Here is a 23520-nt window from a genome sequence, read left to right on the forward strand (position 1 = left end):
CAAACCACACAAACACAACTCGTAACGTCGCTAAACAATACCGAGTCGGCAAAAACGATGGAGACACAAAATATCGATTCAATATACTGTATATTTGAAGCTTTCGTGACTGCAGGAATCCATACTTTTTTTTTACAATTTCTACTTACGTGACTTTACCGAAATAACCAAAATATCGATTCTTAAATCGCAATCGTAGGCCCGACTATCGACGAGTCAATGGCATCGCTTCGGCGGGTGAACCGGACCGCTCGTTGTCCGCATGGCATGGGCGAGAAGTCCCTATACCCATTTCTTATACCTACACACTGCGCTCGGATAGACCGGCGGGTATAGGGACTTCCCGCCCATGCCTTGTCCAATCAGGGCCTCCCCCTACGCTTCGTCACGTGACCGCGGTTGCCCGAGGCAACGGCAGCAGCAGCTGACAGTCGCGACCTCGAGTGGAGGAACCACGCACGGGGTGGCCACGTTGCGCCAGGTTCGTGCGTGGAGCCACACTCGCAGTAGGAACTTCACTGCGGTTTCACGACGAAATAGATGCTGTTCTATGCGTGTGTGTGTGTTGGGAATATCCGTGCGTCCGTTGAGAGGTGAACGAGCCCCGTGTGCGCGCGTGTGTCTGTATGTGTGTGTTAGTGTGTCTGTGTGTGTTAGTGTGTGTCTGTGTGTGTTAGTGTGTCTCTGTGTTTGTTATTGTGTCTGTGTGTGTTAGTGTGTGTGTTAGTGTGTCTGTGTGTGTTAGTGTGTGTCTGTGTGTGTTAGTGTGTCTCTGTGTTTGTTATTGTGTCTGTGTGTGTCTGTGTGTGTTAGTGTGTCTCTGTGTGTTAGTGTGTGTCTGTGTGTGTTAGTGTGTGTCTGTTAAGTGTGTGTTAGTGTATGTCTGTGTGTGTGGGGAGCGGTGGTGTAGCGGTTAGCACGCTGCGCTACGAACCTGGCACTAGTGACGATTATCTGAACCGGTCCTGGGCCTCCCCTAGGTCGACTCAGCCTCAAATGAGTCTCCGGGGTGATGTGTAAACATCGCCTCTGGGGAGACAAAGGCGGCCGGGCGTGGTGTTGGCCACCCACCCCCTCATGTTCCGTGCCGGCCTTCATAAGTGCTCGTTAACAGCACTTGCCCCTGCAGCCAGTTAAGGTTTGTCGAGTAACATATCTTCTCAAAGAGAGCAAAAACTCAAATAGTGCTTTAAGATCGTAACAAACCCCTTGATATAATAGGCCAACGATGCCAATACAAAAACCTCCGGAAATAATATCTTGAGGCTGATTCAGGTTTGTGTGGACAAAACAACGACGTTTTTTTAATGTATTGTTACTATTGGAAGGGAATGTCCAAACATCCCAAAGTAGGACCCTTTTTAAAACGGGTTGAGACCCAATGAGGTATTCCTGAATACAGTACTGTACAGCACTTGTTAATTATAAAACGTATCTAGAATGTGTGTCCTGGACGATCAGGCATTATCATTGGGGCGGAGGGAAGACTTTGAAGTTGCAGGAGCTTGTCATCACGGCCATCCAATTACACCAATGCTTATTTAATACTTTACATGTTCAGAGTATTTGGCTGCTATACATTTCCACATAAGCCACTTCGTTGAGCTATCATTTGTGGCAAGGTGGCTTCTGAAAAGGAACTAATAGCTGTGGGCTTTACCTGGTAAAATAAAAATGGTTTAGTTTGAGTACATTTATGTTTAGTGATTTTCTTACCTTGCCTATATTTTGCACTATGGTTTTTGTGCTATTTGTAATTACCGGCTATATGTCGTATTTGAATTGTATTCTCCAACACCCTGGCGTACTGAACTAGTAACGAATTGGCACGTTGTGTTTACGTGACAAACCTGATGAATGGGCTGTGTCGGGTAGTGGCAGGTTTAACGACACATTTATATTCACGCGACCCAAAAAAACCTATATATTGGTCGCGAAAGCCTACGTGTCAAAGTGTACCATTTGTTGTTGTAACTTTCTGACCCGCCCCTACTTGACATCTGTAAAAAATAAAAAGCTTCATAGCTCATCGGATTTTTTCCCAGGATAGATATTCTGATTCCGTACGTCAATGTGGTGACGTCAAGAGCCCTTAGACCAGGAAGCTTGACCGTGATCATCATTTTTTTCTCTCTCTCTCACTACTACAGCTCCCTATATAATAGCACCACACAATAGCTCTCTGTTGGGCTTTCGTATCCAGCTAACTCGATATCGCTTCACGATCCAAACTCAGGGGAAATGCAACCGGTAAGATGTGGCTCTCAATTCGCCGACAAAGATAAAGATCCCCCGATTTGTCCTTCAGGTGTGTGGAGGCTCTCATCCAACAGTAGATATATGCAAGGGCTGAAGTACATGTTCAAAATCTATCATATAACTTATGGGACCAAACATCACTGAAATTAATATTACGCAAATGACACGTGGTCCTGCTGTGCCCTTTGTGATTGAGCAGTCTGCAGTGTGAACGGCAATGTAGAGGAAACCCCACGAGGAGTCAGGTTTAGGTGGATAAATGTCCATTAGCAAATGGTCAGGCACTCTACTCACTCTGGTTAAAGGGAAAAACCAGACTAAGTTAGATAATCACTAAAATCAGGATATAAAAACAGGTGTTGATTACGAAATTATGTTTATATATGTTTTTTGTACTATGTGCAGTGCTTTCTGCAGCTGATTCGGAATTATTTCATGGAGCCAGTATTAACTATGTTTTTACTTCAATTAAATACATATTTAAAAAGGATGAAAGTCACATAGAGTAATATGTATCTTTTGCAAGGTGGGGTAGAGACTTTTAAATACAGTACTATACACACACATGTATGTTAGGGTATTCAGTATTGTGAAAATACAGCCATTGCCATGGTGAAATGGTCCCTAGCATTCAGAGCACCTAGCTCCTTACGTACAGGTCAAGTGTGTACAAGTGTCTCACCCTCGAGCACTACTCTCGAAAGGTTTCACTGCTCCTTAAGACTGCTGTGGTGACAAATTGCCACCTGTTCAAATAAGAACACATTATTTATAGTCTGAAGCTTCAGGTTGTGAACAATGTGCCAATCAAACAGCTCTCTTTTTAAAAGTTCAATATAATTTTCAAAAAACAATCTACAGTATGCACTGCAGTGAATGAATGTGAATAAATGTTTTGCAGCATTTAAAAAAATAAAATAAAATGTTCAGTTGCTTTTACCTCTGAATATTACCACGTATGATGTACAAATTATATGATACTAAAGTACTGTATATCGATAATTAAATAATACCAATTGCATGTTAACATTGTATCATGTAAACAGTGCACTAGAAAAAGTCACAATGGGGAAGAAGACAGAAAGAGCTTCAAGAGAATCTAAAGGACAACTCAGTAATTCAACTGAAGGAGACAGCATAAACACCCCTGGTAAATAACTGGTTTTTATTTTCGAAATGAATGATATTTTGCAAGTCATCTCTTACTGCTTTTATCAAAAATACTGTATAACTATATGAATATACATACACGTAATGCTAGATGTCACATAGATGTTAGTTATACATGGTTACTAGGACTGCCATCTGTCCTGCTATTCCGAGGAAACTCCTTTTAATGGAGCTGTCCAATTAAATAATATAATTAAAAGTCCCACTTATTGTTCATTCTGTAATATTACACCACTCAAGACAAGGCATTTATTTAGGTGTAGTACTCCCCGTTTTCAGTATTGAGATATTCAGATTATTTTTCAGGGTTTATTTTGTATATTAGAGGTGGTAACCCTTAATTTAACTAAAATGGCTTGCTTATCAATCAAAACACATACTATTTGACACTTTGTCATAATGAATGGCACAACATTTGTCGTCCCGGAGGGTGTGCAGATCCTCGTGTTCATAGTATAGATTTTATTGCGTTCCTGAAAAAGGAACACAGGGATATGAGATCAGATACAACTTAAATAATGTTGCACATTACGAAAAGTAAGTGGACTTGGGCAGGACAGATCGCTAAAAAGGATGATGACCAGTGGTCAAGAATAACAACAGATGGCATCCAAGGAATGGAACACATAGGATGTCAACCAAAAAATTGAGTGATGAGTTCAGTTCATGCGGAGGTTCTGGATTGATTATTGCATCACAGGATCATGAGAGGTTGTGGTGGCTTGTGCAGGCCTTCATCCAGCAGTGGCTTGATCGTGGATGATAATGATGTTATACTGTAGTTGCCCGTTGGCTACTCTTATGCTATATGTGCTGTATTTGAATATACAATGAATAGATGAGAATGGTGTATATGCAACATTAATTGATGGGTATAAAATAAGGTGGACTGCTCTCGAAAGACTTTGGCTTAAGGAATGACTAATTAGGCTTATATTGTCTTTTATAACGTTAGGGCATATTCAAATTGCTTGCATTTAAAGGATGAATATGTAAAATGACAGTACACATTTTTGGCTGTCACTGTTTCAGAGGAATATGAATGCAATGGAAACTTTGAGCAAGATTTCACTCAATTGTGCACCCTAACGGGGCTAGCCAGCACTCCTGCTGTTGTCAGAAGATCTCACCCTCCCACAGCAATGGAAAAGACTGGTGCAGGCAAGTTAACAGGTTATATAGCAAAATCGAAATATCTGAATATACTGCAAATGCAGTACGATATTTCATTATTATTTATAGAGTAACATTTTCTGCACATATCCTAATCATTTCCGATGGGCCCTTAAATGAGTTGACCACCGTTTTAATATAAATTATTTAAATTCCTTATACAGCAGTGATATGGGCGGTCCATGTCACAGATCCCATAATCCACGGCACACCACAGAGGTCAGTACCATAATCCAAGATGAAATGTCTCGTCAACGCGGTGTGCCACGAATTACAGATATAATTAGCTGCGCAATGCCACTAATCCATGACAAATTGCGGATATGTGACGAGCAGCTAAATTAATCTGCAATAAATTCACAGATTACGAGGTTACGGGTTTTTATAAGATCAATATGGTGCAAATCTACCATATACGTCTATGTAAAAGGATTGTTTGCATTTTTTTGACCTGATATCCAAGTAAAACATGCGGATTGCTTTTCTGCTAAATCACGTCAGCTCTGCTAGTCTATACTGATGCTAAATAACAAAACAATTATTACCTCCACTTTTCCCTGCAGCTCCACATAACCCCGTCCGCTTCTACGGATCGTGGTTTGCGGACTGTGATGCGTTTTTAATACGTCGCAGTGTGCTGCAGATTTCAAGAGGAACGAGCCGCGAAAATGATGAATCTGCCAAAAATTTGTGGATTATGAGGTCAGCACAGCTAACAAGTTAATTAGCGGATGCCGCCAGTGCGGTGTGTGGTGGATTACGGGAGGAGTCACTAACCACCAACAATTCATCCGCGAATTACTGGAATTTTCAGGTTATGCTGTATTTATAAATACTGTAGTGGTGTTGCTGCCACTAAACAGTTGTGCAAAATGGATAATCCACAATTCATGTATCAATATATATCCATGCAGTATATGAATAGACAATAATGAGTAGGTCATTAAACCTCAATTTGAAAATCCACTATATGCTGTAAGCTGGTTGTAGTGTTCTTTTTCAGAAACTTGTAGAAATATAGCCTCACATTCTTTACTATCAATGAGAACTGAAAAGCAATGCCACATTGGACAGGCTGTTCTTGTATGTGTGCTCATGGTAATACTGACTTGAGAAACTGTGGCCACCCCAGACTGTAACTCATTGAGTATTATTGGGCAGGTCCAATCAGCTTCTGGCCCTTAAAAGGGCCTCTTATCAGCATTTAGCTCTGCTAATGGTATCTGAATTGGAATTACCGGCGTCCGTTTTGTCTAAATAACGGCATTAGTTGTGTTTAAGTTGACATGAAAACACGTAACAGATGGGCCACGGGAAGGCTGCCATCTCCCATCTCAACTATGAAGCAAGTAGTAAATCACTTGTAGTCTGTTCTCGTTAAATGGAAGAATAGCAAAACTACATAAACGCTGGTGGATAACAGACCTCGACATTGGCATTTATCTCCTGAACATGCTGTATTGACATTAGCAACAATATAATTGGGAAGGTTATTGCACTTAAAAAGACATTCTCTATACGAGTAAAAACCTCTTTAACAAAATATATAACATGAATACAATACTACTTTTGAATTATGTTTGCATACACTTATGACAGAAAATGTTCAAAACGTGGCTCCATCTGAAGAAGATATTACTCCTACAACATTTACCACCAAGGACACGTTTGTGTATTTCAAACCATGTGTGCAAGTGGAGCCGGAAAACGAAGACAACAGAAGTTCTGTCAAAGAGATATACATTCGAGGTATTCTGAACAATGAAAACGAAACTAACATGACACAGAAATTCTAACCACAGGCATTTATGCAAAAACTTTTTGAAAAATTACACCCTGCTTTTGTGTGTACTGTACTTATTTCAACAGGTTGGAAAATTGAAGAAAAAATGATGAGCATTCTGAAAAAGTGTTTACCAGCAATTCCCAGCCTCACGACCATTAAGTACTGTACATTTATTTTCACGAGTACATTTGTAATATAATATAAAGTGCATGACAAAATATATAGATAATAATCAGTATAAATAGCATTGATAATTACAATTGGTTACAGTCTTTGATGCAAACTGTAACTTTTTTTGTATCATCTACGATAAAGAAATTGATGTTTTGTAAACTTAAGTTTTTACTGATGTGTGTATTGCAGTTTCTGGAATGTTGGAATATATGAGGACACCTTGGATATGTTCGTGTCAGTTCTTCCTCTCTGTACAAATCTCAAGTAAGACTTCCTGTTAGTTTCTTCCACAGGTCAGGTTTTGTATATTGTACAATACATATCTTAACAGTCGCTTTAACTACGATGACTCGTATACGTTTTGTACCAAATTAAAGCTATGAATACACTCCCAAAAGTCAAGAAATAAAACATGGAAATTCTCCATACATGTGAATGGCATTTAAATTTAATTCATATTCAATGACCATGTGCTAAAAAAAATACATGAACTCATACCGAATCAACATATGTAACGATAAAGGTGATGCGGAAAAATGTCACATGGCATGAGACAGCTGTGAACGATCACCTAATAAGACAACCCAAAGCACATTTAGGAGTTTTTCCTACTCAACCACATAAAGGCATCCTGTGGAATAATCCTCCCAGTGGAAAAGAAACATCCCATCCCAAGTTGAATGCCTGCCTTTGAAAATTGGTCGAAATTTCGCATGCTGTGCAGTGTGTTAAATAATTTGAGCTTGAAGAGTGAGACTCGTCTGTTCTATACATAAATGAATGAACTCAACTTTCCGTTATAACATAATGGTCCTGATTTCAAGTAAAGTCTTCTTTTAGCAAATGTGCTACTTGAAGAACTTTGCAAAATGTTTCTACCAAATTATAGAAAATGTCTTTTCAACAGTAGGTAATCAGTGCAGTGGGTTTTTACAAAAAAAAAAATCGGTGTATATTGCATTAAATAATACACTTCGTGCTAATGATATACATTTCCTTTCATGTAATGCAGGACTCTTGTGCTGGAAGGAAATCCTGAGCCAAAACTGTCATACCATAAACTAATTGGAGAGGGAATTATGTAAGTAATTTATATATATTTTTTACAGTTGTATTGTTAAATATTTATTTTGCAAGTGATTTTTTGTAAGTAACAATATTTTTTGGTTTCACAAATATTATAAGATGTTTGGTGAAAATTCTACTTTGCATGCATTTGTCGCACGGTTTATAGGATAGGCCACCTGTCACTCAGAAACAACCGGATCGATGATGATGGTGCTCGGCTGCTGGGTCAAGCCCTCTCTACCACCAAGACAACCAATAAAACCCTACTGAGCCTAAATTTGGCTTACAACTGCATTACTGACTTGGGGGGAGGCTACATTGCTCATGTAAGGATATTCGCACGGTGATTTTGAGAGACAAATTGCTTATTGATCTATGGGTACATACCTTCCTTTGGTATTGTATTCAGCACTTTTTTCATGATTTTGCAGGGTCTACGTTTAAACAGGACTTTGCTGTGTCTTTCACTGGCGCACAACAAGATTGGTGATAATGGAGCCGTTAAACTTGCAGAGGTTGGTTTTGCATTGCTACAGTACATTAATAGTACATTAGAATGCATCAGGTTAGTAGCCATAGTTACACAACAAACATTTAACATATATGGTAAGTCCTAGCTTAACGCGTTTTCATACAACGCGTTTCCGCTATAACACGGTTCTTCTATTCGGGAACACTTTTCGCACAACACAGAACGTGCCCATTATAACACGATTTCTGAGCGGTCAATGACATACTACTTTCTTGAGCTGCGTGGCTGAGCGGTATGATAGAGTACGTGGAATGATACAGTACGCAGCGTACCCTCATCTCAGTTCTTTGTCGTGCCATGGGGTGACTGCAGGCTTATTTTATAGTGCAAATGTGGTTCATTACAGTAATTCCTTGTTTAAAGCTTTTTCGCTTAACGCTGCACTTTTCAGGAATGCATCTACCACTTTCAACAAGGAATATCTGTGTTTTAATACATGGAGCAAATATGTCCCGATGGTGCTGACTGTGCGTCCTCCAACCCATTTCCTATTGTGGTGTAAATCTGTACCTCTGTCTAAAGCACAACCCTATCCATTATGCTGTAGTTTCTCATTCATAACCCGGCTCAATATTGCGACATGCCACACCCGACCAGAATAAATTTCAGTGTCTCACGCACTTCCTATATTTCCCTGATTCTCTACCTTAATAATATTTCAAAAACTTTCCACCCTTAATACTTCTAACACACTAACTCAAAGTAGTGCACTTAATATAGTATAATACCCACTAAATCCTTTATAAACCGTATCCTTTTGCTGATGACCCTTACGTCAATATCTTCGACACCTGTTTCTAGAATCTGTTTTTGTTTGTTCATCAGCTTTGTTGGTAAGGGCACCTCAAAAAAATATTAGTTATTTTTTCGTCCAAAGTCTATGTTCACAATCAGAAACACAACTCTGCACGTATCATTGGTTCAACACTCATATCATTGGCATACTGCCCCAAGTTTTGGGACATTGTATAAAAGTTAACGCTTGACCAACAGATACCAATAAAGATCTCTCCACGTCCACCTGTCTTTATTTCCTCTTCATCTGATGGTCGCTCTACCACCTCTATTTTGTTCTTCAAGTTATAGTTCTATATACAGTATTTTTCTGAAGTTTGTCTGAAAACAGCAAGGATCTGGAACAATCAAAATAAACAGGGGAAATGCGGTATTACAATAGTTACCTTAAATCGATAGTTATAACAAAGGTATGGTGCGCATCTGTCATTGCTATATTTCAATTCAATGTACATTATAATGGATGAAGCTCTTTAATCATATACAAGGTGATGCAACAACGGTGGGAGGAAAAAAAGATTTACCTTTCAACTAAGTACTGACTTTCCAGGGCAAAGAGGCTTGAGTACCTTGTAGCTCTGAGTACCTATACGGGATAGAGGCACTGATGACAGATACTCAATGAGAGGTGAGCAAAATTGTGCTCCCTTTGCCAATGCGCACTGCTTGGCATGGTAAACTATCGTCAGCTGCCCCCTCTCCCACAACCAACACAACTAAACTCTAGCCTCCACTCCCCAGCAGCACTGGATCCATCACCCATGGTGTTGGTTAGGATGGTGATGGAGCAGTGGGTGCTAAGAATCACGAACCAGGCGCTTTCTGGGTTTGACCATCGCTATATACAACACACTGACTCTATCTGGCAAATCAGAACTTGTTGAACTGAAACCAGAATGAACAAACTGGGATATAGTGGGACTCAATGAGTTGAGACAATTGTTTACAAAATTAGCTCCTGCAAGACATGTAATGAGGCTCCATGATGTTGAACTATTGAAATTATGACTGTTTATGTTGGTCACTTGTGCTGCTCAATAGTAATACATCATGAAACATGACATACCAAACGAATAAATATTGATGCTTAAGGGATTTGCAACAGATAATCAGTGGAGTCTGTTGTGGTCCACCATTTCCTGCATCGCATTACAAAAGCTGGATGACGCTGCCAAAGAATTCCATCCAACAATCCTCCGGTGCACCAGGTTTACTGTATAAAAACATTACATTGATATATGGACAATGTTTGAAATTTCTGTATATCAATACTTCTTGTTTCCCAAAAATGGGAAACAAGCAAAGCTATGTGATATGCTATCTTAAAATTGCTAATGTGAAATATTTTAGACAACCATTCTTCAGGTGTTACCGTGAAGGATTTGCAAATCGTCATTGTATTGAAAAATGTGAATGCATTTAACTCACTAAGATAAAATGTACTTTTCAGATCTTGGCTCGATTTCCACTGACACATGAAGAGGTTGTGCAACGACGTAGTCTGCTCTCTGATGTAAGAGGCAGTATTGAGATCCAGAAGTCAGTAAGTGCCTTGATAATAAGATACATAATTCATGTTGACCACACCACCCCCTTGTGCGCCATGTCTGCTTTAATAGTGCGTATAGGCTTTAATAGTTTGTCATACCTCTTTTCCATGATACAACCAATCCATCCCTGGTTGTACCGAGCCAGCCTGGCACGTTTTAGGAGGTGCCAGATTTTGTTTCCACTGTAGAAGCCAAACCATACCACTTTCGTCACACACAATGGACGAGTCGAGACATGTGGATGATACGGTGATGCTCTGTTTGAATTGTGTACTGACTGACGTCACATGCAATTAATGCACCAGTAGCCCTGCCCCTGGCCTGCTTGGCCCTGAACCAGATTATGATGTCTTGTGAGCCTAACATGTCACGGTGTTGTTCTGGCTGAGCATGGCAATGGCTAGGCTCAGTCGAAAACGTATTTTCAAGACTGCAAGGAGGATCCTCATCTTATTGTGGGTGTCAGAACTTTACATAATTTTGTCCACTTAAGTAGCCAGCCTTAGTATTGCACACCTCTGATCCAGCACTTTCGAGGCAAGGGTTCGTGGATCACATAAGAGATTTGTTAAATATGCAAACCTGCTAGATGTATACACTACCATAGAGGAGATGTATGTATGAATACATACGAATGGCCTTTCCTCACAAGAGTGGATTTTATAATTTGAACTTCAACACCGCACTGCATGCCAACACATCAGTTAATATTAACAGGGAAGAGATTGACAGCAGGTCATTGACAAATGTGAAGACCTTTTAGTCACTCTAATTTACTGTGTGGACATAATCGCATTTGATTTAAACATCATTATTTAGTTTATTAGTAAATGTGTTGCTATCGATTTTTTTATATTCATAGATGTAGTTGTTTCTACTTGTTAAGCCATTTGTAGTTGTTTTTTACAGGCTGTTATGTGATACACTACATATTTATTTTGTTTTAAAAGGTTACCTCCTTCCAGCCTGTGACTGTACGTCGCGCAGATTCCAAACTGGACCACCATAGCGTGATTGACAAGGGTGAGAAGGCTACAGGAAAGGGGACAAAACCTTCCACGAAGAAAAAGGTAAATCACTGGTGTAAGATAGACATGTATTGCCACAATAATGCAATTTAAATAAAGTTTTGATTTCAACTTAATTTTTTATCCCATTCACAGAGGACCCAATCAAAACCATCACCTTGCCATACATAGCAGGGGTCACCAAAATTTTTCCAAAATCATGAGCAAACACAAGATCCAGGTTCGATTTAACACTACATAAAATTAAAGATCTGATCCCATCTGTGAAGGATGTGATTTCTGACATGCAATACCCCGGCGTCTACAAACTAAGCTGTGTCTGCGGCAGTAGTTACATTGGGGAAACTAAGCGACATGTCTCGGACCGTGTTCGTGAACATAAGGCAGATCTGAAACACTGTAGGACCAATACCTCGGCCGTGGCTGATCATTGTTTTAATGTAGTTGGCTCACGCGAATTTGATTTCTCTGAAACGAAGGTACTTTGCAAACCCACTGACTATCAACAAAGATTCGTTCATGAAGCCATCCATATATACAGACATCGACACAATTTAAACCGAGAAGATGGGTACAAACTTAGCAATCACTGGAAGGACGTTATCAACTAGTTCAAGTCATAACTGGCTGGAATATTTCCATTTTAGAACTGGCAGCCCTTTAATTGGTGGAAGCCCACCACCAGAACCATCACTGCCCACTACTACCATCACCACTAGCAGTAGCCCTTTATTGGTGTAAGCCCACTACCAGCACCATCACTACCCACTACTACCATCACCTCTAGCAGCAACTTCCCTTACATTAACATTAGCTACCCCGCCCATGCTGCTGACACTTGGGCTACGCCTATTTTAAACCTTTATAAATAGTTTGCCTTTCAAGGCTAACCCCCTTTTCCTGATGACGACCGCTTGTGTTGTGATCGAAACGTCGTAGTTTTTGTTCTTTTCTTTGAACCTATCTACGTGACTTTACCGAAAGACCCAAATAATACTACATGAGCTCTCTCCTGAAGCCCCCTTGTGGCTATCAGATCTCAACATTGGCATTTAGCTCCTGGACATACTGCCATTTACAATATAGAATTTATTTGGTAGAGACTGTAGAAAACCGAGGAAACACAATGGGTAAATTGTCATTATTAGCACTTTTATTGGGGTATTGAAACTTTCGATATATTTAGATTCTGATACTATATACTGGGGTCTTTAGGTGAGCTTGAATAAAACTAAGCTGATGACGGTGGTTAGGGATGATATTCTTTTCACCTTCAGTTTGAATTGAGAATTATGGGGGTATAAGGGAACTGATTATTTTTGCCGTAATGTGCCTAATACAGTCAAGAGATTCATGTTGGTATTTAGAGATCAGTGTTTTAGCCGATAGTAATATCAGTTTTGGCATGGATCGTGGAGATGGACATAATAAAAAACACCGAGAAAAGAAGCCAATGGCCTTTGAACGTAGATGCTTGTGAAGATTGCCGTGAGCTTCATGGCATGATGGGATATGCAACTTAGACATTTGGAATGGAATGTCAGAAACATTTTAAATTTAGTAAATAAAAAAAGTGATTGTCAAGTGTAAGCCACATGTGCAACTTGGAGGAGGGCAGGTTACCGAGACAGGTCGAGGAAAAGACCAAACGCGATATGGTATGTTTATTTAAGTGAAGGCTATGGAGGTTGGATGTATTTCAACAGTTGCACGATCTGACAGAAGAAAGTGATGGCAGAGTGTGGTCCTTAATTATCATTGGCTGTAAGAACTTACTGATGTTAATATTGACATTAATATATAATATGCATTGAGGTTTATTTTTTTGTTATGCATTAAACAATTAGTCTACTCACTGTTAATGGTGCACATTCCAAACTGTAATAAATACTGTTGATTGAAAAATGTAATATGTTTGGCATAATTAATTAGTTTGTGATTTGAATCTTTGTACTGCAGGAACTGGCACAGTTTGGTAAGAAGGACGAGAAATCATCTACTGGTAGCACAACCAGTGGAAATTTAGGGTCAGCAGGGCCATTAAATGTTTCAGTTAAAAAGGATGAGTCCAAGTTGACAAAGAAAGGTAAATGCATTTTTTGAAACTCATGTAATAGCAATTTTTGGGTGGTTAAAAAAACAAAACCCAAAACTAAATATACATTTTAAAGTTGCTAATAACTCCCAGCAATAACGTTATAATAACATGGAGAAGATCAATACGATTGTACCGAGTCATTAAGTGATTGAATTATATATTCCACGAATCCTTGGCAAGGAATTGGAATAAACTATTTTGAAATGGACTTGGAATTATGATTCTGAACTAAATTCCAAGGTTTTCGTCACATTGTAAATTATTACATATTATTGCCTTGATCTATGAGAGTCCCAAAGTTAGCCTATGGGAGTCTAAAAATGAACATGTTGATTGATACCTGTCCTAAAAATACTGCAATACTATCAAGCACAAGATTCAACCTATCGCTTTTACATACGTGGCTTTTGAATGCAAATAAGTGAGCTGTTATAGTGATAATATTCCTAGAACTGTTAATATTAATAGTTGAACTTGTTTACAGACTTGGCTTGCCTGAATATTTTTTGCTATATTACTCCATGTACAAATGCCAAAAAATGTTATCAATCATCTATCCTATTTAATCCAAAAAGCATGACTACTCTGCAGATAATTCATATGGAAATATTTATTCTGAAAATATGGCATGTAATACCTCATTTAGTACCACCCAACTCTCCAGCAACAGTGCCTTATGTTTGCACCACTATTTAATGCGATGTTGCTCTCAATGGGAGACTGCTCCTTGTCCACTTCTCCCACCGGAAATCTCCCCTCCTGACCATCCACAATACCGATTCCTGCTTTGTTTCCCTGCTGCCTATGACTTCTCTCCATAGAATGTTTTCATTTGAATCTACATTGCATTTTATTCTAATTTAATACCGTGCCTCATCCATCACCAAAACCATTTTCTCCTCATAAAAAGTCCATTCTATTTTCTTGATTATAACCCCCTTCTCCCAGGCACTCATAATTGATATGCCTGATTGCAACTGTCATCAGATCGGCACTATTAATGCAAACTATTGTAATCTTAAAAGGTTAGCGGAACAGATTTAGTTAATTGGAACTGCATGGATATATTTAATTAGTTTAATTGTTATTGGCCTTTTTGTGAACATGCTTTTTCAGGATGGACTGGAGGTGCATTTTAATATGCTTTCTTTCGTAGTTTCTGCAGTTGGGGATCTGGCCAAAGGAAACAAAGGCAAAGGAGTAAAATCTGGCAACAAGGACAAGAAGCCACAAACATCTGAGCCAGAGGTAATTTAATATATTTTTCATGGCAATAATATGATATTCCAATTCAATTTTAAACCCTGAAACAATCTTTTTCACAGATGCCTGAGGCTCCTGAAGCAATTAACCCTTTGATGGATCACGTGGAGCACCACAATGGTCAGATTTTCCTTCCTGGAAATCAATGTCTCATCAGTCTCAACCTGGCATGTATGCTCTTCAACTTAAAAGCATTACAAAGTGACCTCATGTGTATTACACACATTCCATCACCAGAAAATGTATTTTACGAGGCTCCCATTGCTCAGTTACAAAATTAAATCAGAAGCATTAATGCACAAACTTTCACTTTTTATGTTAATAACGGTAGGTCTATAAATAAATGGTCATATGTATAAACACTAATACAAGTTGTATACTTGAAAACAATCTATAAAAAGTGAAGGTTGCTTCAACTGACCATTGATTATTATCCATTGCTCATACCTCCAAAACGTATTTAATCTGGATGGATTTTCCTTTTGACAAGGGAATAACATTGGACAAGTAGGATTGGAGGCTTTTCTTAAATCAATCCGATTTCAACTGGAAGTGAGTGGCACTGGGGCCAAAAAGGCCACAGGAATAATGAGAATATCCTTACAGGTAATTACATCCTACTGTATATTTTGCAATTAAATCATACTTTATATTGTCGTTCATATATATGTTTTAATGCTAAATTGGAGTGCAATATCCCCTGAACATCATGACATGTACTTATTCTGCTTGTATACAATTTATTAGAGTGTGCGTATTAATATGTTGCATGCTATGCGTCTTCATTTCCAGAGAAATGCTTTTCCATCGGAAAGCAAATCATTTAAAGAAATGTGTAAACTGATGGAATCCAGAGACCCCATGTACAAAACAGTGACCAATCCAGCCGAGGAAGATCAGAGTCCAGCTATGAGCTAATGCCTGTCACATCACTGTTTGTACACTACCCTCTGGAGGAAGCAATACTTATTATAAGGCTGGCATTGGTGTGCACCAGATTTTCTGTGAATATTAAGTATCCATTTAGGCATGTTATTTGTTTTCACTGTTATATAAATTGATTTAAAAAAAGAATAAAGCTGTTGAACGTGTTGTAGCTTAAGCTCATAATATTGCACCATTTCTGCTGCCCATTCACTTTCATCATTGTTTGAATTCACCTTAATGTAATAAAATACCATCAACAAGGACCAAAATAAATATGATTTTAAAAATACAATTATGGTTTGTATATAAAAAGGTTAACATAAAGTGTGCATTTGAAAATGCTATTTGCATTTTAATAGTTTATTAGTTTATTTGGATTTTTTTTAAATGTGTGAATAACTATACAGGAATCCCCCACTATACATAAAGGGATGCATTCCTGGGAAATGCTGCGACTCCTTGGAGCAAGTATGCCAATTTAGTGTATATGATTACAAGTTGACATACATTTTAACGCATACTAAATATAAACAATTAGATAAAACTACCAGATGGTTGAAAATCTTGCTGATCGAGGCCTCTTTGAGTGAGCAGTGGTGGAGTTCTGCAGATGAAGGGGAAGGATCATCACCTGCCTCTTCATCTAACGATGACGCTGCGGCTACAGGAATGTTCACCAGAGGAAGCTGGCTCTATTTTGGGCTCTTCTCCAGACTTCATGGTCTGATTGCAGAACGTTTAAAGACAGCTGGACGGAATTTTTCGCCTTCCGCTAGTACAGCTCCTTGGAGCAATGATGCCAGTGAATACCAGTTAATATTCGTGGTGGTTGGTATCATTTCATCGGCCTCTTCCTCAGCTCATTGTTGATCCAGCTGTATCAAATCCTCATATAACTCCAACCACGTCCGACTTCTCCCCATTGCCGAGTCCGTGCTTCCCTCTGCCACGTGGAAGGGATTTCCCACCATGTGGCAGAGGAATTTTCGGTGGTACGTGCTATTTGCATACATTATGGTATCACATCACAAAATAGTAAATTCCTTTAAATTAAGCAATAATCAGCACACATTTGCTCAACATTACAATTATAAGGAAATATGTTCCCTAATTGATCAGCAACATACAGTAATACTGAATGTAGGGGTTATGTTCCTGGAAAATGCCGTGTTGGGCATAACCGCGTTCGACAATAATAAACCTTATGGGAAAAATAGGATTGCGTTGCTGGTCTGAAATTATCACCCCCTCTCTTTTTTGTTTAACTCATTCTACATGATTTCCCCCCTTGTTATTGTAATAAAGGATGCCGAGCCGCTCTCCATTGGGGCCGTCCATAAATGACGTCACGCAATTTTGGACGATTTTTGACCCCCCTTCGTCACACGGCGTCACAAAAAGTCAGACCCCCCCCCCCTCAAATATGACGTCACAAAGCTCTGCCCCCTCCCCCAAAAAAAAACACATGCTTCAAATCGCTTTAAACTATTGTCATTTTAGTGCGTATCTAATGTGGTGCTGCACTCTGATGTTGAAGGCGAAAACATTTACTAAAAAGTCTTTAATTAAGTAGAACGTGTTGTCTATATTTATTTAAAGTTGCGCATTTTGATGTGACGTCACATTTCTCACCCCCCCCCCCCCCCATCGTCACACATCGTCACAAATGTCTGACCCCCCCTTAGGTGCGTGACGTCATTTATGGACGGCCCCATTGCTTTTTCCGCACCGATCACTCGCACCCAACGCTTACCCCTGACACTGAATTGCCAGCTCCAAGCTCAACCCTAACACTGAATCTCCAAACCTCACTTTCCATTGATTTTGTGTAATGGTAATGGGTGTAATCTGTCTGGGTATATAAGTCACATTTGTAACGTTAATGATACGCGATCGAGGCATCCGTATGACCGACGTCCTCAAGAAGCGGATGGCTCGATGCGTGCGGCAATGTGTGAACATTTGGGTGAGCGTGTCGAGTTAGGTGTTACATTGATACCACGTAAGAGCGTTGGGAAGGGAAGATGGCGATGAGATATTTATACTCAACATCTACAAGTAGACCGTGTACTACTTGTCGACACGGAGAAGAGAATATTAGCAGCGTTAAGCCGCACATGGCCAAAACATCGCCCCTGCGTTCTGGAAAACACCTCAATAAAACACATTCCTGCGGAGGGAGCTGGTAGGAACGTTGGGTTGCTCGGTCAATGGCCAGGGTCAACGGCGGCGTGGTGTATTCCGCAAATATGGCCGACTGTGAGGGCGGGCACAAGCCGGCGTGAGTAGGTTAAACGTTGAGTTTTATAAGGGCACCACGGGGTGACCAGCCCCTCCCCACCCAGCCCTACCCTCGCCACCCAGCCCCTCCCCACCCTCGCCACCCAGCCCCTCCCCACCCAGCCCCTCCCCACCCTCCCCATCCAGCCCCACCCCTCCCATTTTTGATGCACAACGGACGGACACAATAATCCCCTGTGGGCTGGTGGAACCAGGAGGTTCCTACCAGTATTAAGTAGAACGTGTTGTCTATATTTATAGTTGCGCATGTTGATGTGACGTCACAATTCCCCCCCCCTCGTCACAAATGTCTGACCCCCCCCCCCACTAGGTGCGTGACGTCATTTATGGGCGGCCCCCAAGTTCCAGTCCCAGGTCCTTGCGGTTCCTCCACTGCGGTCGACCCGCTTTTTAAGTCTCGGCTCAAGACCTTTCTTTGTTCATCCGCTTACGATCGAGTTCCTCTATTTAGAAATAGTAGCACTGTTTCTCGAGTGTCTGAAGATGCGGTCACATTTCAACACTACGTACATGAAAAAATGCATGGTAAATACCTACAGGAAGATTAGTACTGTGGTGTGCTCAAAGCGCTTTGAACCGAGTGATTTGTGTAACTCTCTGCCATGACTGACAATAAATGTTATACAAAAAATCGTTTGTGCTTCCTTCAAAGTGCACTGCGAAACACCGTGAACTGTGGCTAAACAGCCCAATGATTGTGCACCCCCTACTGGTCGTAAAGTGATAACTTAACCAGTGACTAATCGCAATTACAATGACACATTACGCACTTCAGTTATACAGAAATATATATTATGGTTGGTGAATAATGATTTACTGTCAGCTAATTGCATCATGCCAATATGTCTGGAAAAAATAGCTTAATCAGTGCATGTTATCTGCCTATGCCATGAAAAGAACAAGACATTCGTCAATGTTACATCACCAAATAATTTGCTGACATGGACCACAAACATGGACATGTGTGTATTGTAAGAATGGGTTTTAAGCAATGTATCATTACATCCCTACCAAACAATCCAATATCTATTGTGAGCTATTTTATACGCTCTATGATTTAAATAACATTCCGGTGAATTACATTAACAGGAGCAATTTTATATTAACCGTGTCTTGAATCATTACTCTCACCTCTTGGCGACGTGAGATGTTGTCAAATTCTTCCGCCGTTTACTTCAATGTTGTTTACGTGGAAAAATCCTGTTTAGCCAGCTACCCAGCTAGTTTAGGTGGCAAAAACCCACGGGCACTCACTCGAGACATTGATCGTTTTTAACACATTCCTGCGGAGGGAGCTGGTAGGAACGTTGGGTTGCTCGGTCATTGGCCAGGGTCAACGGCGGCGTGGTGTATTCCGCAAATATGGCCGACTGTGAGGGCGGGCACAAGCCGGCGTGAGTAGGTTAAACGTTGAGTTTTATAAGGGCACAACGGGGTGACCAGCCCCTCCCTCCCCACCCAGCCCCACCCCTCCCACCCAGCCCCACCGCTCCCATTTTTGGATGCACGACAGACGGACGGACACAATAGTCTCCTGTGGGCTGGTGTAACCAGGTTCCTACCAGTAATAGTAGTTTATGCTTCCCTCTCCTGGATTGCATTCCACAATGCAATACTGTCAGTGGTTAAACATTATATTCGTAACTCTGCAAACTAGGAGCACAAGAAACAAAATATGAAATGTGCAAATGCTATTGAATCAATTTTATTTGAATCATACAATGAACACGTTGATTGAAATAACAGGAACCAACATCAGTATCAATATTAATGCCAACATCACAGGACTACAATTTCAGTAGTGATTGAAATAATTTTAAAATCATGGGTCCTTCATAATTGTTTTAGTTTACACAGAATGTATTATACTACTGAGACATACTCCAACTACACGGCTATGATAACATAGCCGATCTCCCATCAGAGTTTAAATCCCATGCATTCACATACAGACAATAGACAATTGCATAATCAATTCTACAAAATATAGTTTCATTATATATTGAATTTTCAGACAGTAATCTGACACTATCATTTACATTTTAAAAGATGTTTCAGACATGTTTTAATGTGCTGTCAGCTATTATAATTGTATCGGAAAACTTTACATTTTCGTGAAAATTACTTGAGACAAAACACCATGATAGCATTCTCCTAGAATAGGTCCCAACAAATATCTGACTTCAAAAATACTGCACTAATAATTATAAAACGCTTTGTTCTGAAAGGGGTTCTCTGTCATAATAATACCTCCCATTGGTATACAGCAACTGTATAGCATAAAATAAAACAAATCTATAGCAAAATATTGATATCGATAGATATCAATATGAACTGGTAATACATTTACTGGAGGTAAAAAAAAGTGTGGCAAAGCTAGGGGAAAATATTATTTAAAATAAAAATACAATTGAAACAACCACATTTGCTGGTTCGTCCATAATGCTGAATAGTAACTGCAAACATAGAGAAAATAACGCCAGTAAACATACCAACCCTCTGTGTGTTAGTAAATGCACAGAAATACCTCCACGATGCCACAACCATTATGCCACCCACACTGAATAAATGTATAAGGCAGTGCGGTTGTTTAAATGCAGGATCAGAATAAGCAGAGTAGGCACAACAATTTAAGGCATGTGAAATTATTTTTGATTCAAAACAATGCTGGGATGACTCAGAGCATTCTACGAATCATGTAGTTGAGGATGCCTCCGTTGCGGTAATACTCGAGCTCCACGTCAGTGTCGAAACGCACCACTGCCTTGAAGCTCTTGCCAGAGTCAAGCTGTCAAAAAACACAAAAAGTTTTAGTCCGACTATCACCAACAACTCCGATTAGCATGAATTCTAGATTTGAAGCTTTCGTGACTGCAAGGATTCATACTCTCAGGTTTTTTCGGTAAAGTCACATAGGTAAAAAATACAATTAAAAGTTAACAAAAGTAATAATGGAAATAAAATAAAGTAATAAATCACGACGTTTCGGAGGCAACACAAGTCTCCATCATCAGGTGGGACCGTCACAGCTAAAATTACTGCATCAAGTGATTAGCATGGTTGGCGAGGTACAGTGAGACAGAAATTAAACATACATGTACACATTAATTGTACAAAACATTTGAATATATAATGATTTCTAAAACGGGCACGTAAACCACAACTGTTCGGACAACAGATGCCGAATGAATGCAATAGGGTACAGCTTTAAGCGGAATGGAAAAAAAGACGATTGTCAATACCATTTATGATAATATAAAACTGGTTGGTAATTTTTGGATACATTTATTAAGCATTCCAGGAAATGCGTTTAACAGTGTTCCTTAATACAAAAAACGAGTATAAATGTAAACATATGCTTAACAAAAGACGAGTGTGGATTTGGAGCACGCAGTGATCAGATTGTTTACAGGATGGAGGAAGGGACTGGAATGGTGTAGAGTTCAGTGACCCGTAGTCCAATGGTAGGTTACTGTAAAAGAGCAAACACTGCAGGACAGATGTTGTCTCTGCAACAGTTGTGACAAGGTATGGTGGCATGTAAGGCATTCGCTGTTTATGGCTTTCTCCCATGTTCACGCCTGTTAATCCGGAGACCTCCCCCCTAATCAACCACCTTGTTTTTTTGTTATTTTCTTTGTTATTTTCACTGCTATGCATATCTGAGAAATATAGACACACTATTACTTTTCCTCATTCATTGCGATTCAATCTATGTGTTGCCACAATCAATATCATAATCTTTTTATTCATAAAAGCTAAATTCTGCTCTCAATTTAAAATAGTTTCTCGAAAAATATGTTAAGTATGCAAAATAAAAATGTGTGTTTTTCATCAAAATGGATAACAAATTATCTTTAACCAGTTAAACGTTAATTGGGATAACATTTGCTTTTTCCAAAAAACACGATAAAAATGTTACAGGAACATGGATACAAATGCAGCAACATGGCAACTAATCTACATATAAATGATCTCAAGCCTGCTATAAGTCATGTGGCCCCCGCCCTTGAATTCCCTGCCCTCTCCCCACCCCCTGTGACACTTCTTGTTACTCATTTCTTCTCTCTCCTCCTTTTCTTCCCTCTCCTCTCATTACCGTCTCATTCCCAACATCCTGTCCCGGTCATTCCTTTTCCCCCTCCACCCGTCCCTGTCTGCTACTCCATCGTACTGCCCATCTCGGTCTCTCTTGGGGACTTCCGTCAGGGTATCCCTTCCCTTTCACGTTTCTTTCTCTTTTTCAATACAGGGTATCCTCAATATATTCCCGTCCCATGGTTTGTTGTTGGAAAAACAATTAACAACAAGAAACAAGAAACAAACTATTTACGCTGTTAGTGGGAACATGCACATATGACTTCATCACCTTGGTCAAAAAAGCATTACAAAAACCTCGTAAATTAGTTTAATGTGTCAGTGTGTTTATACTGAAAGATCAAAGCATACAGCACGCAGTCCTTTAAATAAATATCTTTAAAAATAATAATCACTTTAATTAATGTTGTTTATCTTGAAGGCGAAATACAGCAGGATCTATAAAGGTACATCAGCACAAATGCATCATCGTCCACTGCCCCACCTCCACAGTGATGGTCATCCCGGGCCGCAGCTCCTTCGGGATGTGAATGGTGTAGCGCTCCCGTCCTGTCAAGCCGAGCGTCTCGGCAGTCTGCCCTGGCAGGTACTCCATGGGCACGATGCCCATGCCTACCAGGTTGCTGCGATGAATTCGTTCAAAACTCTCTGCCAAGACCGCCTTTATGCCCTGCAATAAAGTGGAAACAGTGTCAGTACTGTATGTTTATTCACTGCGCTTGATGAACCACGTACTGATACAGAGGGCACTGCAAATCTTTTTAAGTCCTTTATATCAAGTTCGCTTGCTTGCTTGCGTGCTTGCTTGCGTGCTTGCTTGCTTGCTTACGACCGTGCAAATCTTTCGGTCGTTTGTTAACCCACTTCCCGTGATCCAATCGAGCTGACATTTTCCACACAGACTCATTGTGCGAGACAATTAATGTTCGTGAAAAAACATTCCCAAAATTTTACATTTTTTAGGCAAAAACAAATTATTTTACATATATTCAAATAGAACTCATTCATGGCTTTGACTGAACGTCACAGTGTAAGAGCCCAGAGCGTAACCCCTCCACAGGCCGTGGCGGAGTAGCGCAGTTGGTAGCGCCCTCGCTTCCCATGCCAAAGGTCGCGGGATTGATCCCCGCGTCCTCCAAAGGCGAATATATTTTTAAATCCTTTATATTAAGTTCGCTGCCACGCATATAAAGGATTTATAGTGAAAAACTTTGTTTTTACGGGTTATACTTATTAATGATGAATTACTAGGAAAGAGAAGAGACATCACCCATGTGTCAAGGGACTGCATTTTACTC

The 23520-nt window shown here is 39.9% G+C and overlaps 2 protein-coding genes across 2 annotated transcripts in view; one reads left to right on the forward strand and one right to left on the reverse strand.

Moving 5' to 3' along the window:
• The first annotated feature begins 429 nt into the window (after positions 1-429).
• Positions 430-16083, forward strand: LRRC71 (leucine rich repeat containing 71). The gene is made up of 16 exons (XM_078879163.1): positions 430-481; positions 3306-3409; positions 4462-4590; positions 6202-6351; positions 6472-6547; positions 6752-6826; positions 7575-7643; positions 7797-7956; positions 8062-8145; positions 10408-10500; positions 11458-11577; positions 13495-13621; positions 14790-14881; positions 14959-15067; positions 15387-15502; positions 15689-16083. The coding sequence occupies exons 2-16, from the start codon at positions 3325-3327 to the stop codon at positions 15812-15814; spliced, it is 1611 nt and encodes a 536-aa protein (XP_078735289.1). The 5' UTR covers positions 430-481; positions 3306-3324; the 3' UTR covers positions 15815-16083.
• A 3739-nt stretch (positions 16084-19822) lies between these two features.
• ACO1 (aconitase 1) overlaps positions 19823-23520 on the reverse strand; it is a 31501-nt gene continuing 27803 nt past the window's right edge. The window contains exons 19-20 of the mRNA XM_078884562.1: positions 22707-22892; positions 19823-20912 (exon numbers count right to left, since the gene is read on the reverse strand). Of these exons, the coding sequence (XP_078740688.1) occupies positions 20802-20912; positions 22707-22892 (297 nt within the window). The 3' untranslated portion in view covers positions 19823-20801. The remainder of the gene's footprint in view (positions 20913-22706; positions 22893-23520) is intronic.

The sequence above is a fragment of the Lampetra fluviatilis genome, chromosome 3 (assembly GCF_964198595.1).
Source record: "Lampetra fluviatilis chromosome 3, kcLamFluv1.1, whole genome shotgun sequence".
In the NCBI taxonomy this organism is placed as follows: domain Eukaryota; kingdom Metazoa; phylum Chordata; class Hyperoartia; order Petromyzontiformes; family Petromyzontidae; genus Lampetra; species Lampetra fluviatilis.

Excerpts from the sequence above, each read along its gene's own strand:
- LRRC71 (XM_078879163.1), top strand. The coding sequence starts at position 3,325 with ATGGGGAAGAAGACAGAAAGAGCTTCAAGAGAATCTAAAGGACAACTC. Across the intron at positions 6,352-6,471 it reads CAAAGAGATATACATTCGAG|GTTGGAAAATTGAAGAAAAA; the intron begins GTATTCTGAACA and ends TTATTTCAACAG. Across the intron at positions 7,957-8,061 it reads GGGGAGGCTACATTGCTCAT|GGTCTACGTTTAAACAGGAC; the intron begins GTAAGGATATTC and ends ATGATTTTGCAG.